The 13,649-nt window shown below is 43.1% G+C and overlaps 1 protein-coding gene across 3 annotated transcripts in view; it reads right to left on the reverse strand.

Moving 5' to 3' along the window:
• Nucleotides 1–13,649, reverse strand: part of cadm2a (cell adhesion molecule 2a) — a 181,031-nt gene that overhangs the window by 54,822 nt on the left and 112,560 nt on the right. For 2 of the 3 annotated variants that reach the window (XM_035626232.2, XM_035626228.2), the window contains exon 2: nucleotides 680–706. The exons of the other annotated variant lie outside the window; for it this stretch is intronic. In XM_035626232.2, the coding sequence (XP_035482125.1) occupies nucleotides 680–706 (27 nt within the window). The remainder of the gene's footprint in view (nucleotides 1–679; nucleotides 707–13,649) is intronic. 3 annotated transcript variants of the gene reach the window in all.

Genomic DNA, 13,649 nt, shown 5'->3' on the forward strand with positions numbered 1-13,649 from the left:
TTTGCTCATACGTTCTATTTCTTTCCCGCCCACCTCGGCTGATGCCCGCATTATCTTCTCATTTGACTTCTCATTACGCACAGAAAGCGACTGTATTCAAGACCTGCGCTTCTGTGATCAACAGCCAGTCAGCAACTAAACAGATGCAGAATATAGTCGTGGTTGACTTAATTCTTAGTTTCTGTGAGGCATATTTACTGAAGCACACAGCTGAATATAATCAGGTTATCTCCTCTCAAATAAACACTCTGCCTCTCCTCTCAGACACTCTCTGATCTATAATCCATCCTCCAGTTACATACTGCCATCTTGCAGTCAGAGAGTTACGGGGGAGATTGGGATCATTGTATTTTACTGCCAAGTTTCCAGTGTCTCGCAAAGGTAAAGGGCAAAAAAACAAACAAACAAACAAACAATCACAATTAAATACTCGATCCCCTTCCGAGTTTATGAGCTTAAATAGTATTAATAGTAAGTGTTAAAAATTGAAAAGAGAGATGAAGTTGAGCTTTAAGCAAACAACACCGCTGAAGACAACCAGAGAATACAACCGATCCGACTGCAACGTGAGCCAAATCTTTGCAAATGAATCCAGTTCAGTGAATTCCTTGGGTTTCACTCCTCTGATGTTCCATTTGAAAGGCTGAGGCACGGCAGGGGAAGCACAGCCACGACTCACCTCGAACTTTGCCTTTTGAAGCCATCACTGGAATCCCCAAGTAGACAAGAGAGGGGTCGGATGGACAGCAAGAGAGGCAGACGCCAGAAAAACAGAGAGGAGAAAAGACAAAGAGAGAAGACAGAGCAGCTGATTAGATGACTGGAGGAAGAACAGTGTGCTTGTATCCGAGTGCAGAAACAGCAAAAGTCTTTATCTCGCATGTCAATCACGGGTCCTGAAACCCCCCGATCGTTCAACCCTGACAGAGAATGTCCTGATTTAGCTCATCAGAAAATTGAGAGCTTACAGCGTGGCACCTTTTAATTAGTCGTATCACATCATCTGGATCATGCAAGGAAGCTTGTAGCGTTCTAATGAGCTTGCAAGACCCACAAGGATGTGGACATACTGTAGATATCATGTGGTTGATTAGTGAACGCCGTGGTTCATTTGTTTTTCTTGTGGAAATTATAGACTTCATGAAAATTTTACAGTGGCTGATGCCCATGTGACATATGTCTTGATTGTAATGATTTGTGTGTGTGTGTGTGTGTGTGTGTGTGCTCCACTGTCATGCCTGCATACACTATCATATCAGGCTGTGAGTGACAGCGCTGTAATCAGTGAGGAGCCGCACAGACAGGGGCGTCGCCTTGCGGAGAATATGCCCTCATATGCAGGTTCAGCGAAAAAGCTCGGCGAAAAACCACACACGGCAGAAATACAGCCATGTATAAAAACGACGGGATCCGCAACACGGACGACCTAACCAACAGCACGAGCATCACCTCTGAGACCTCCTGCTGGCACAAACACAGGAGGAGAGCCAAATAAACCACATAGATTGTCTATTAGCGTGCGCACGTGTCTGTGTTTTTGTGTGTTTGTGTCCCGGAGGAATGATTTTTATGCTTCACACGCACTGCTTTGCCAAATTGATGGATCTATTGGAATGCCTCCAGTGAGCCTGAAATGAGAGACGAAGAACAAAGCGAATCTAACTGCAGGTGCAGAGTCTGCAGGTCGTAAAAATGCTTGTGATTTCCTTTCGATTACAGATTTTGAAATCATTCCGCCTCTGCACGACAAATATAGAATCATACATTTTGGCAGATAATCATGCGATTATTCTGCAAACACACCTAGAGATGTAAGCCAGCAGCTAAACAACGTCACCCGCTCATTTGACTCTCACATAGATACTGTTGTGTTCATATTTGAGCGCCGTTAAGTCCTAATAGTCAATCCTCAGTGGCAGATAGAAATGATTATGTTTTTTTAGAACTATTTCACAGCTTGCCAAGGTACAAGAAAGACAAAGTGGGGAAACGAGAATGTAAAAGAGAAACAGATCATTTCCTTTCATTTGTACTGAATATTTAAACTTCAATTTCACACATTTTAGATCTGCAACACATAAGATTAAAAAACTCTGATATAAGAGCAAAAAATTCCTGTGAGCTCAAAGCGACAATATTTCTCTCTAACACACGCACACGAATGTAGACAGTCGGGCAGCTGGTGAACATTTTCAAACTTTGCTGCTGCGTCACTGGTAAAGAGGGAGAGGAACCAGCAGAGGAACAGGCCAGCGAGTGTCACATCTCCACCATCACTGCTTTCTACATGGGACTGAGCAAAGTCGGACCTCGCTCTATTGCTGCCTTTTATCTGTCAAGGTATGAGTTTTGCTGTCACAACTGTGGTTCTGTGATCTCTCCCAGCCAATACTCGAGGAAGAGAGACAGATCGTGGAGACAAACAGATGGAAATGAATAAAAACAACAAACGTCTTTGAGCTATTCACTCGTATGGCAGAGATTCAATAAACCAATTCATTACACAATGGCCAACTCTCACTATACTACAGATTGGATAGAATACACTTCAGACAAATGTGATATTGGTACATGAATAGAATCAAATCAGGCTATTTCAGTGCTGCATTAGAACCCAACACTCACTCCTGGAATTCCTCCTTTCTTCCCATATGGAATGTTACGCATACCGTACTTTCAACAGGCGAGTGTTGCTGCTGGTTGAGTACTAGGCAGCTGAATGCTAACACCATAGCCACGAGAAACTGAAGCGCAATAATTTAGCTGCTGTAAGATGGAATCCGTTTGCCCCCTGGTGGTCAAAAACCACTTCAAGCAGCTTTAACTCAATTGCACGGTAACTCGAGTGTGCAAACAATAGTGTAATAATGGTATCTAGAGAATTTCACATGGCGCCCTGACTTTCAAAACCTGAGATCTAAAGGGAGAAAGCTCACTGACATTTACAGGAGATAACTCGACCGGGTGAAGTCTGGTCTTCCCTGCATGGTGAAATGAGTCAAAATCTGCATTAAAGAAAAGACAAGACTTATATATATTTCATAAAAGGGATCATTGTTAATACCTGGTGATTAACGCCTTACATTTTCAATGAAGAGAATGTGATTGTTTAATGTATAGAAAAAAATGTGATATGAGTATGAACATGCATGTTAACCGCTATTAACCAAAATGCTTGAACCTATTGGTCTAAGTATCGCATAAACACACACACACACACTCAAACACACACACACAGAGAATGAAACTGTATGGTGGTTGAAGAAAAAAAGCTCTGAGATGTAAGCAGGTTTTTCTCTGTCTCTGCAACCGTCAGCGGGGAGCTGTCATAAATAAACTGTGACAGTTCACACAGACACCACATACTGTGACTGACACACACACACACGCACACGCACAAAACAGTGATCATAGTTTTCCCTTGGGGTATGAGTCTCGTGGGGGGACGTGTTCTATTGCAACATCCTTCCTGTCTTCCCTTTTTCTTTCCCTCCTCGGTTCTTCTGCCTTCAACTCAGGCTCATTCAGGAGTTTGTCTCGCCTGCCTTTTGCTCACTCTACCCCTCCTCATTAACCCTCTCCTTTCCCGCACCTCCCTCTCCCCCCTCGGGGTACCTCTATCACAGTGGCAGATATATTCAGCATCTGACATGAAGTGAAAAGCCTATGGAGATCGATGTGTGCAGCGTGGCTCTCGGAGCTGTCACACGGCGTGATGGAGGGTTTAGCTTATCTTTCGTACAGTGGCAGCTGTTTTGCCGTATGTTTGATGTACTCCGGGCCCTTGGAATCCCACCAATATTCCACCGGTGAGCAGATCGCTGTAAAACCATAACCCGCACTTTGTCACCTCATGACTCGGCTGCACATAGAGCCATCAATCCACACACGAGCATAAGGAAGTATACATTGTGACACACATTCAGACCCTCACGCAGGGTTAGTGACTCTTTTGATTTCGAGATTTCAGCATAAGAATGGCTCTGGATGAACACAAGGCAAACGTATTTAAACCTTATTTGATTTAGCACAGCTTTTGCTAAATGCCACAATTCATCTCAGGGTAAAAGAGGAGATGGTAAACAGTGTTAATAGATGGAATTAAGCTTACTTAACTCAGCTTATTGCCACCATACTGCTTGCTTTATTGGATCTGTCTACCACGTCCTTGTTTTCTCACATTACAGGGAGGCACACATCTGTTTATTTTGTCATTTAATCCAGCATATTTGATTTCCACTCCTTAATACAATTATATACATACCCTGTCCATGGATGAATCATCATGCTCACAGGCCCAAAGCCTATAAAACACACGGAAAGGCTCACACACACACGCGCGGTTGATCACACATGCACACACTTCACCGATTTTATTCCTCCTCTCTAAAGATGGTCTACAGCCGTGTTTATGGGTTACATTGAAACCGCCTTGCAGATTTTTTCGATGCTATAAATAACCAAATGTGGTAAATCAGCGTCACCAGACCATGTGTGAATGGCACCAGGCGATTTGGCCGCCGAGCCGCTGCTCCGTCCTAGATTTTCTGTTCAACAGCTCAGTGGTCAACACGCCAGCATTGTACGAGAGCGACCGATCAAATGCTGTTTAACACGGAATCTGAGCACCTGATTTATGCGAATATTGGATGAAAGTCTGGCAATGTTTGACAATTCAATGCAACTTGTGATCTTATGAAGATATTTGAAGCGCGACTCAGGTGACCCCTTTCAAGGGTTAAATACGGCAAACAATTACATCCTTCCATTCCCAAGCACTGAAGGAGACAACGGGTGCGGGACCAAACTTATCCCAGGATTCGTTGTGCGACAGTGACGCACTTTCTCGTCCTGTGAGCGGCTGCAGCTCTGTTGCTAGGTGACAGCAGTTACAGCGCAACATGCCGGTGACGGCAAATACGAAATCCGCCGTAGACCAGACGGTCTCATTTGGGTTCGGTCTTTGCGGTTGATGGAGGATGGTGGTTTTGGTCGACTGGGTAAACTGTGTCCTCCGAAGGTCGGACGGAAGCTGGTACCTGAATCAGGAAACACCTTATATCTTTGCTTCATCTGGTTCACTGTTTGTGTGAATGGGTCTGTCAGTGAGAGCAGCCAATAGGACAGAAGCAGCGTGACTAGATGCAAAGAAAAGCCTTATGATGTACAGTAAAATTTGTTTATTCTTGCATGTCGGATAAAATGTTGGCGACAAACTTATGTAAAGAAATGCACATGTAAAAACAAAGGCCAATATCTAGGTCAGCTAAAACGATCAGGGCCTTGTCCATATTCTGTCGATAGCGTAATTTATGGACGAAGAAAGCAGCAGTATATCAGAAGTAGGGCTCAGTGACAGTGGCCCGGTGGTTATAATGTCAGGACATTTTGGTGCACAGATTCTCTGTCACTTGACTTAACACCTGTTCCATAGGAAAGGTCACTGCATGCACAGCCACACAAACACACAGTATCTCTGCACAGCGGCTTCGACTGCACTTTAACTCGAACCACAGAATGCACGCCCACACTGCCATAGATAGCGTCGTCCTTCAGACTTCATCAGAGACAAGTTAGCCGAACGCTGTACTGATGTAGGTAGGAGAAGTGTCATACAGCTTGATAATTAATTTAGCCTCTGCTTGACAAATAAGCTCAGAGCTGTCAGGTTTTATCTGGATAGTACAGAAATATATAGATATCAAACATCAAAAATCTGACATCCCACATTGGAAAAAAGAAAAAGCAATGTCAACATCGTCTTACATATTTAACCCAAAAAGAGTAGCTCTACTCTTGCTGTGTTCCATTATACCTCGAAAAAGTCGGGGTGGTGAAATTCCTCGGACCTTCCAAGTTGAAATTCCGACTGGTTGGGGACGATCGAGTTGTAACTTCCGAATCGGAGGTCGGAGTTCCGAGATTATATAGGAACAATAACCCAGACTTCAGAGTTTAGAGTTCCGAGTTATAATGAAACACGAGTTGTATTTTGTGTGTAAATAGAACCTGTGATGTCAGTCAATAATCAGAAATCACAATCATTGATGTCCATCACTTTGAAAGGACTTTCTGAAGTAACTATGATTTTCTCCTCATCTTTGCGTTAACGCACACATGAATGATGCAAGTACACAGGGTATATTCATCAATAAAGACTTCCGTCTCACTCGCATTTGAGCTTATTTATAACCACAATAGGCAGCCAGATACCTGATTGGACACTTTGTATGGTAATTGTTTTTAAAGCAATCAGCACACCGATGCAAATTAACAATTTGATATTTATGAATTCATTCTACGTACTTCACGTTTGCATGAAAAGGATGTTTCCATCCTTATAACACCACTAAGCTTATGTTGTATAAGCCAGGCTGTTTGACGGGTTGCTTAGCAATGTGTACTTCTGTCTACTGGCAGGTATCTCTGCAGTAGGAGCCATCTTTCTTAGGCAGCAGAGGGCCTCTAGAAAGACACAGAGCCAAGAGTTTGTCTCCTATTACAGACGCGAGCCTGACAAACATCCAAACCTTCCAACACAGAATAAATAAGTCGAGTCAACATGAATTATGACCCCTGGGACTGTTTGGAAGCCAGACATTTTTTGGCATGAGTTTAAACTTATCAGCTAATATTTATTATTTTACTTTTCCATTTGGCACTTGATAAATTCTTGATGAGCATGTTCTTGTCTAGAAGCTGACAAGACGGGAGCTGCATTGATCCTTTATTCCCTCTCAGACTAACACTGGACTGGAACCCTGCAGCGCCCTATCACAGAAATCTTCAATCCACTCTTATCCTGTTACTGTGGGTAATAAACAGTCAAACGTTTCAAAAACACCTTCATTTTTATCAGTTGTTACTGGAATATACATGTCTCAGTGTTGGGGAAATTTAAGCATAGAACAAATAAATGATAAAGATTTTTCATATACATACATCATTTTCCCCCCCCGAAACTTTCCCACAAACATGTTTAAAGTTGCTTTGCTTTTGTCTTCTGTCTAGTTCATCCAAAACCAGCTAAACAGGGTCCCAGGAGACTGCTGCTCATCCATCACGTGAAGCCACTATCAAGGTTTTTTTTTAATCTAATGCTGAGGGCCATGAGTCATCAACAGAAGCTGGGTTACCTGCTTTTCTTAATCCTTGAAATATATATATATATATATCTTTTTCTTTTTATCTTTGGTAGTTTACTGCCGACCTTTGTACCATTTAAGGTTATTCACTGGACTTGAACTGCTGAAATTTCAATAAAAACAGGAAGTATGGGTGCGTAGTAAAACTTTGACCTGTTGTGGAGTACGCAGTGATTTCATGGATGCTGTAAAAGAGAGAGAGGTGAAGAGGGTCAGACAAGAGGAGAGGAGATAAAAGAAAAATTTTGACAATGGTCATCTTATGAAAACTAAACTTTGACCTCAAAATAGAAATCCAGGTACAAGCTCGCACACGCGTGCACACACAAAGCTCATAACATTTTGCCATCCAAAGCCTTAAAGGAATTCCCCATGGGCTCGAGAAGCACATTTCAATTTCCACAAAACACCCAAGGGACATCAAAACCATGAACCTCTCAAACAACAAAAGTCAAACAGGAATTGCCAAAGGGTGACGGACACGCCCGAATGCATACACGTGAGCACACGTAAACGTACGAGCACATGCCACTCGCGCTGACACGGGCACCGCTGTCGGATGACGGACAGTCCAGCTACAGCCTATAACTCAGCAGATGCTTTTGGTTTCCACTGCTTCTTCAAATGAATAGTTTAGAAGGTGAAGTTATATTGTGATAGATGCCTCGGGGGTAACAAATGGCTTCCTCCAGACAAAGCCTGGAAGTGGATGTGGATGCCTGGTCACCAACCTGTAATCTCCAGCCATTCGTCACAGGGTGAAGGCACCGGAGGTTTCCGAGGGAAACTTTCAGATAACACAAGCTTCATTTTTTACCCCGTGCAGAGGTCAAATCCCTACAGGATAAGGAGCTATATGGCAGTAATGCTTGATTCAGCAGCAGGTGCGCCCTTTAATTCAAATATATGGATGGCCATGTATTTCTGAGGGATTTCCTATATTGTGGTTTTATCCTCACTGTTAGTCAGAGATCATGTGACGCTTTTATCCTCGGTGGAGCATCTGGAAAATGCCTCCTCCCCTTGATAGTGAGACTTTGATCAAAAATGTGTCACAGCATTTTGCTCGAGCTGAATTATTCAAAGGTCAGTGAACAAAGGCGTGTTTGTGCTGTGTTGCATTACAATGGCTAGAATGATGGTAAATTGGCAAAGTGTTCGCTGTGTGCTCTGCAGGGAGCTGACCGGTGAGCCTCACCCTCCAGGGACTATTTGGCATCAAACAGTGCAAGCTCCCTGTGATTGTTACTGCTTCACTCATCGCCGGGCTGTTACCTCACATTTCCAAGCCATCACCTTTATATCCCTTTCTGTTTAGGGGCATTGTGCGACTGTGGCTTTCCAGCAGGTCGAGGAGAGAAAAGACCCCCGACAGGAGCGAGTGAAAGCTTGGGACGCGTGGGGCTGTGCACCCGCTATTACATTTTGCATGTGTTTGTAAAGGTTTTGTGAGTTTGTTTAGAAACAAAATACAGTGCGCCCTCTCGCACATTTACGTGCAGTGATGTGTGTGTGTGTGTGTGAGTGTGTGTGTGCAGCCGCAGCGCAATGTGTCTATTGTAATGATGGCAATAGGCAATCTCCGGGGCATCGCGATCGCAACCTGTCTCAGTGGGCAGCAGCTCACTGGAGACCGCAGCTATAAAGGATACGGGGAAGAAGAAAGGGCTCAAAGACATGCGTATAGATTCGACCCGCTTTCAAGTCCTTGACTATAGCTTTCGCTCAGTCTTGAATTCTCCACCCTTTCATCGCTACATCTGCAGCTCTCTAATTTAATAGTTTCCAGTGTTTTCTTTTTTCATGTACTGGTATGTGTGTGTGTGTGTGTGTGTGTGTGTGTGTGTGTGCGTGTGCGTGTGTCGAGGCGGTGATATGGATTAATGTTTAACAAAAACATAAGATATACTAACACACATGCGCACAATAGGGATAGATGTGCAGTGGAGTTACTAATGAAGCTGCTGTAGAGAAGTGCTGCAACACAGAGGTTCCTCATGGGATTTAAACCAACTCCAGCGAACCAGGTCAGCCAGGCCCCCTGCAAGGATCTTCCTCTCTGACGTCTCCTGCTCCGGCTTCTAACCTTCTCCAGTACATACAAATGCTTAATACAAGTGCCAAACAATCGTATGTCTGTGTAGATTCTCCTTCATCCAGGTCATAGTTATTCAACTGTACGTCCAGTTGTTCATGATTCAACCACCGCGTGAAAAACAATCTTTTTATTTTTTTTCTTCTTGAGCCATGTTTTCTTCTGCTACTTTTATCCTACATGAAAACAACCCATCACTCTAGACTTACATTGGTGAATTTGCTGCAAGCCTATCACATAGATCAGTGAAGGACATTCTCATTTGACAATCCTGTGCTTGTGATTCAGCTCATGTATAGGCAGCAGCTCTGGGCATAAGAAAAGGAGGCTGTTCACTCTCTTGCTGCGCAGTAGGTGGAGTAGCAACACACAGAACATTACCTTGAATACAGGGTTCATTTTTACTGAAGGTATTCTACACTCTCAACAGACGGACTGTATCTTTAATGCGCCAAACGTTCACAAATTCCCAACAGGCACACTTGTCTCTATTAATTCTGTTCTGCCGCTTTATACCGGATTTACATTACTGATGTGAGTCACTGTTTTATAATGTTTTCTTGTAACTCCTCTCTTCCCACCCAATGCCGTCCATCTGTTTTGTCCTTTACATATCGTGTGATTGTGTGGGTGTGCTCGTCTCCCCCTGGGCTGGCCTGGCAAGAGTCCTGCCAGGTCAACGTCATGATGAGTGACCTGCCTGGTTAAATGTTTTTATACCACCAAACCAATAAGACATACATGTTTTTAATGACATGTTTTCAGAAAAGAAAAAAACTAAAACCTTTCTGATTTACTTTCTATTTAAATATCATCAACTACAATTGCAGAATGCATGTTGAGACCCATTTTTTTTACTTAACATGTATGGCAAAGGAAACAAGGCTCGTGGGAAACAAATAATTATTACATGTATTTTGAAAAATAAAATAAAGACCACTGCGCTTTTCTTGATGAAAAAATCTTGACACACCTTGCCATTCACCCAAGACGCGGAGTCATGAATAAATTCCATTTCATGCCCCAGCTTGTATTTACAGAACAAAGGAAACACTGTTCAATTACCGAAGACAAATTTGAACTCATCTGGGTCATTTTGAACAAATTCAACTGGAACTAATTCCTTCAGGATGTTACAATTGAAGTTATTATATAAATAAAATGGCGACTTGTTTGCTTTCCTCGCCATCAAATTAAAGTTGACCTTAACATGCTCCTGTTAAGAGTTATTCACAGGCACAAGCCCATGGGAGCTGAGTGAGGACATGGGGGGGAGGGAAAGAGAGGGGGAGGTGGACACAGCGCTGCTAAACTGTGATGAGGCGTCTGGAGGAGACTGCACTTAACCCTGCTATTAATTTAAGAAAAATAAGAAATAAAAAAAACTAAAATTCCTGTACAATGTCTCCTGTCTATCCTAGCTTTCAATTATACCAATTCTCTCTCTCTCACTATTTATCGCTCCCTTCTCACCCTTTAGGAAGGTATAAATTGGGCACAGATAATTGAACATTACTATCCTGGGAGGTAGTTGGCGCCATCTGTTAAATGTCCGCCCCAACATCACAGTGCACCACACAATGGGCCCAAACATCCCAATGCACCATGCTTTACATTTGTGGTGGCAGGCAGGTTTGATTTCTCTTCCTTCAATTCACTGAACCCTTGGATACACAGAGTACACGCAGCCTACTGCATTCAGTTTCGCAAATGTATCCCGGCCGAAGCTTGTGGCCGTGCGACGGGGGAACAAACGAGTTGAGTTCCGTATTCAAGCAGAATGCGGCGCTATGGAAGTGTCATGTGTACTGCTACTGAATCAGTTGAGTCATGAGAAGCAAATATCATCGGAAGTCTTACGATGAATGATGCTTTTTCATTGAAGCAATGAAATGAGATGATTACATAATATTATTTCTAAGTTTAGCACAGAAGTTTAATATAGGTCTATCTACAACTGAGCTACAAGTTTAGAAAATAAAAATACTCTGTTAAGAAATTGGACAGTGGTCAAGATGCCAACTTGTTTTGCATTTTGCTGGAACTGAAAAACAGTCACCATTCCCAGTAATTGTGCCCCTTTTCTTGTCTAATGGCTGATATTCTTCATTCCTCATAGAAGCGTCATATAAATGCTGAGCATCCACTGCATTTTGTATCATTCCCAAAGAAAACCCCAATTACTGGCTGGGGCTGGATCACGATGGGTTATCCACACAAATAACGAGGGAGATTGTCTGTGGATTTCTGAAAAGCTCTAATGGTGTCTGTCTCTCTCTCTTACACACACACACACACACACACACACACACACACACACACACACACACACACACACACACACACACACACACACACACACACACACACACACACACACACACACACACACACACACACACACACACACACACACACACACACACACACACACACACACACAATCTTCAACTTACATTAAAACATGTCCTAACTCTAAAGCATAATGCTTTACATTATGGGGACAATCTTTTTGTCCCCTTCATGTGACAAGAGATAAAGGTCTCCAGAGTAATACAGAGGTCTCTCGCACGCACGCGCACACACACACACACACACACACACACACACACACACACACACACACACACACACACACACACACACACACACACACACACACACACACACACACACACACACACACACACACACACACACACACACACACACACACACACACACACACACACACACACACACAGAGAGAGAGAGTGAGAGCTGATTAGAAGTTGGCATTCTTTCTTGGCTATGTGCTAAATGAGAGCTGCGATATTACCATCTCAAAGTTCCCCCCCTTGCCTAGTTAATGGTCAGAGCACAAGGGCTCCTCAGACACTTGATGCATCATTGAAGGATTATGCCATTTGGCTTCACGCCTTTATGCTCATTTCATGTGTATTAAACGGAGAGACAGAGACATCTTGGATCCAGTACGTGTGGACTCCCCGAGACGTCTCAATGGGAGCAATAATGTCAAGGAGCTGCAATGTCACAAATCCATCAGAGCTGACTTTCTGTCAGGGCCAGACAAAGGTGTTGACACCTCAACACCACACAGTGAGTGAGGAGGCCATTCAAATGTCAGCTACCTGACACACCGCCATGCTCTCATAGATGGGTGGTAACCAGTGATTGTCAGTTGGTAACTCAGGAAAAAGGCCACCGCATACATAACGCTCAAGAGGAGCAATCCTCTGAGATGTGATGAATGAATATGTTTTCATCCTGTGAGGCGAGTATTCACTTGGTACAATCACACCTGTCAACTCCGGCAAATCAGCACTTATGGAAATGAGGCGGCTATCGCTGAAGCACCACAGTCACCAGGAGACCCATTCAGATTGCTCAGTCAGGAATGGGGCTGTCAAACCTTACTACCATTTGCTGTATCTGATAAAAGTTATACTTCTGCTACATTGGTGGAAGAATTTAACTAGAAATCTTCACACCTTACCTGCCAAATCCTCACAGATCAACATCCATCAAGTAATGCGTCTCACCACTACAAATACTTTATGGAACAATTGTTTTTTCTATTTATGCAAAGAATTTTGATTAGTTCTTCAATAGCATGTTTAAATGTGCAAACACGCAACGTGCCGAATGATGTCATCTGACAACAGACACAGAAGCATTTGAATGGATATATGTGCATACATATGGGAATCCAAGTATGACCATATTATTTATCAACAATGAAAAAGATTAAAATTATAATTTGTTTTCTTTCTTTAATGAAAGCTTTGTATAAACAGTCGTCTGTGGGCTATTGGTGGAGTGATGGACCGAAGATGGAAAGAAAATGGAGAGGAAAGATAGGTGGGTTTGTTTTTCCAACTGTAGGGGTTTGGTATGTGGGATAATCTTTATAATCTTTCAATTACCTGAAGACAAATAAACCGGGGTGCTCTGGTCAAGTTGGGATGGACACGGCAGAAAACAAACAAGATGAACTCTGAAATTCCTCTCTCTTTGAAAAAAGGACAAATTATACAGTAGAGCGTGTTGCTCAACCTGGATTCTGAAAATTGAAAGGAGTTTAGAGTAATTGGTGTTTCAAAAACCTTTACAGTTAGACAACTTATCTGGCTTTCCTCACTGTGAAATACTAAAATAATCCTGTGACACCAAGACACTACAACCACTGCAATCACTAAAGTACTTCTCTCCCGTCGAGAGAAACGGTCAACCCCCCTGGTGCTTCTCACTAATTCCGATGGCCTGAAGATACCTTGGTTTGCACACTGACGGTTCCTCTACCTGCACACAGGGAGGAGGGGCTGTCTGACATGCATACAATTGTGGAAGAGGAGTCTCCGTTGGCTGTATTCCTTATGAGGGAAGCCTCTATCCTGGGCCCATCTTAC

This window comes from Scophthalmus maximus, chromosome 2 (assembly GCF_022379125.1).
Source record: "Scophthalmus maximus strain ysfricsl-2021 chromosome 2, ASM2237912v1, whole genome shotgun sequence".
Lineage (NCBI taxonomy): Eukaryota > Metazoa > Chordata > Actinopteri > Pleuronectiformes > Scophthalmidae > Scophthalmus > Scophthalmus maximus.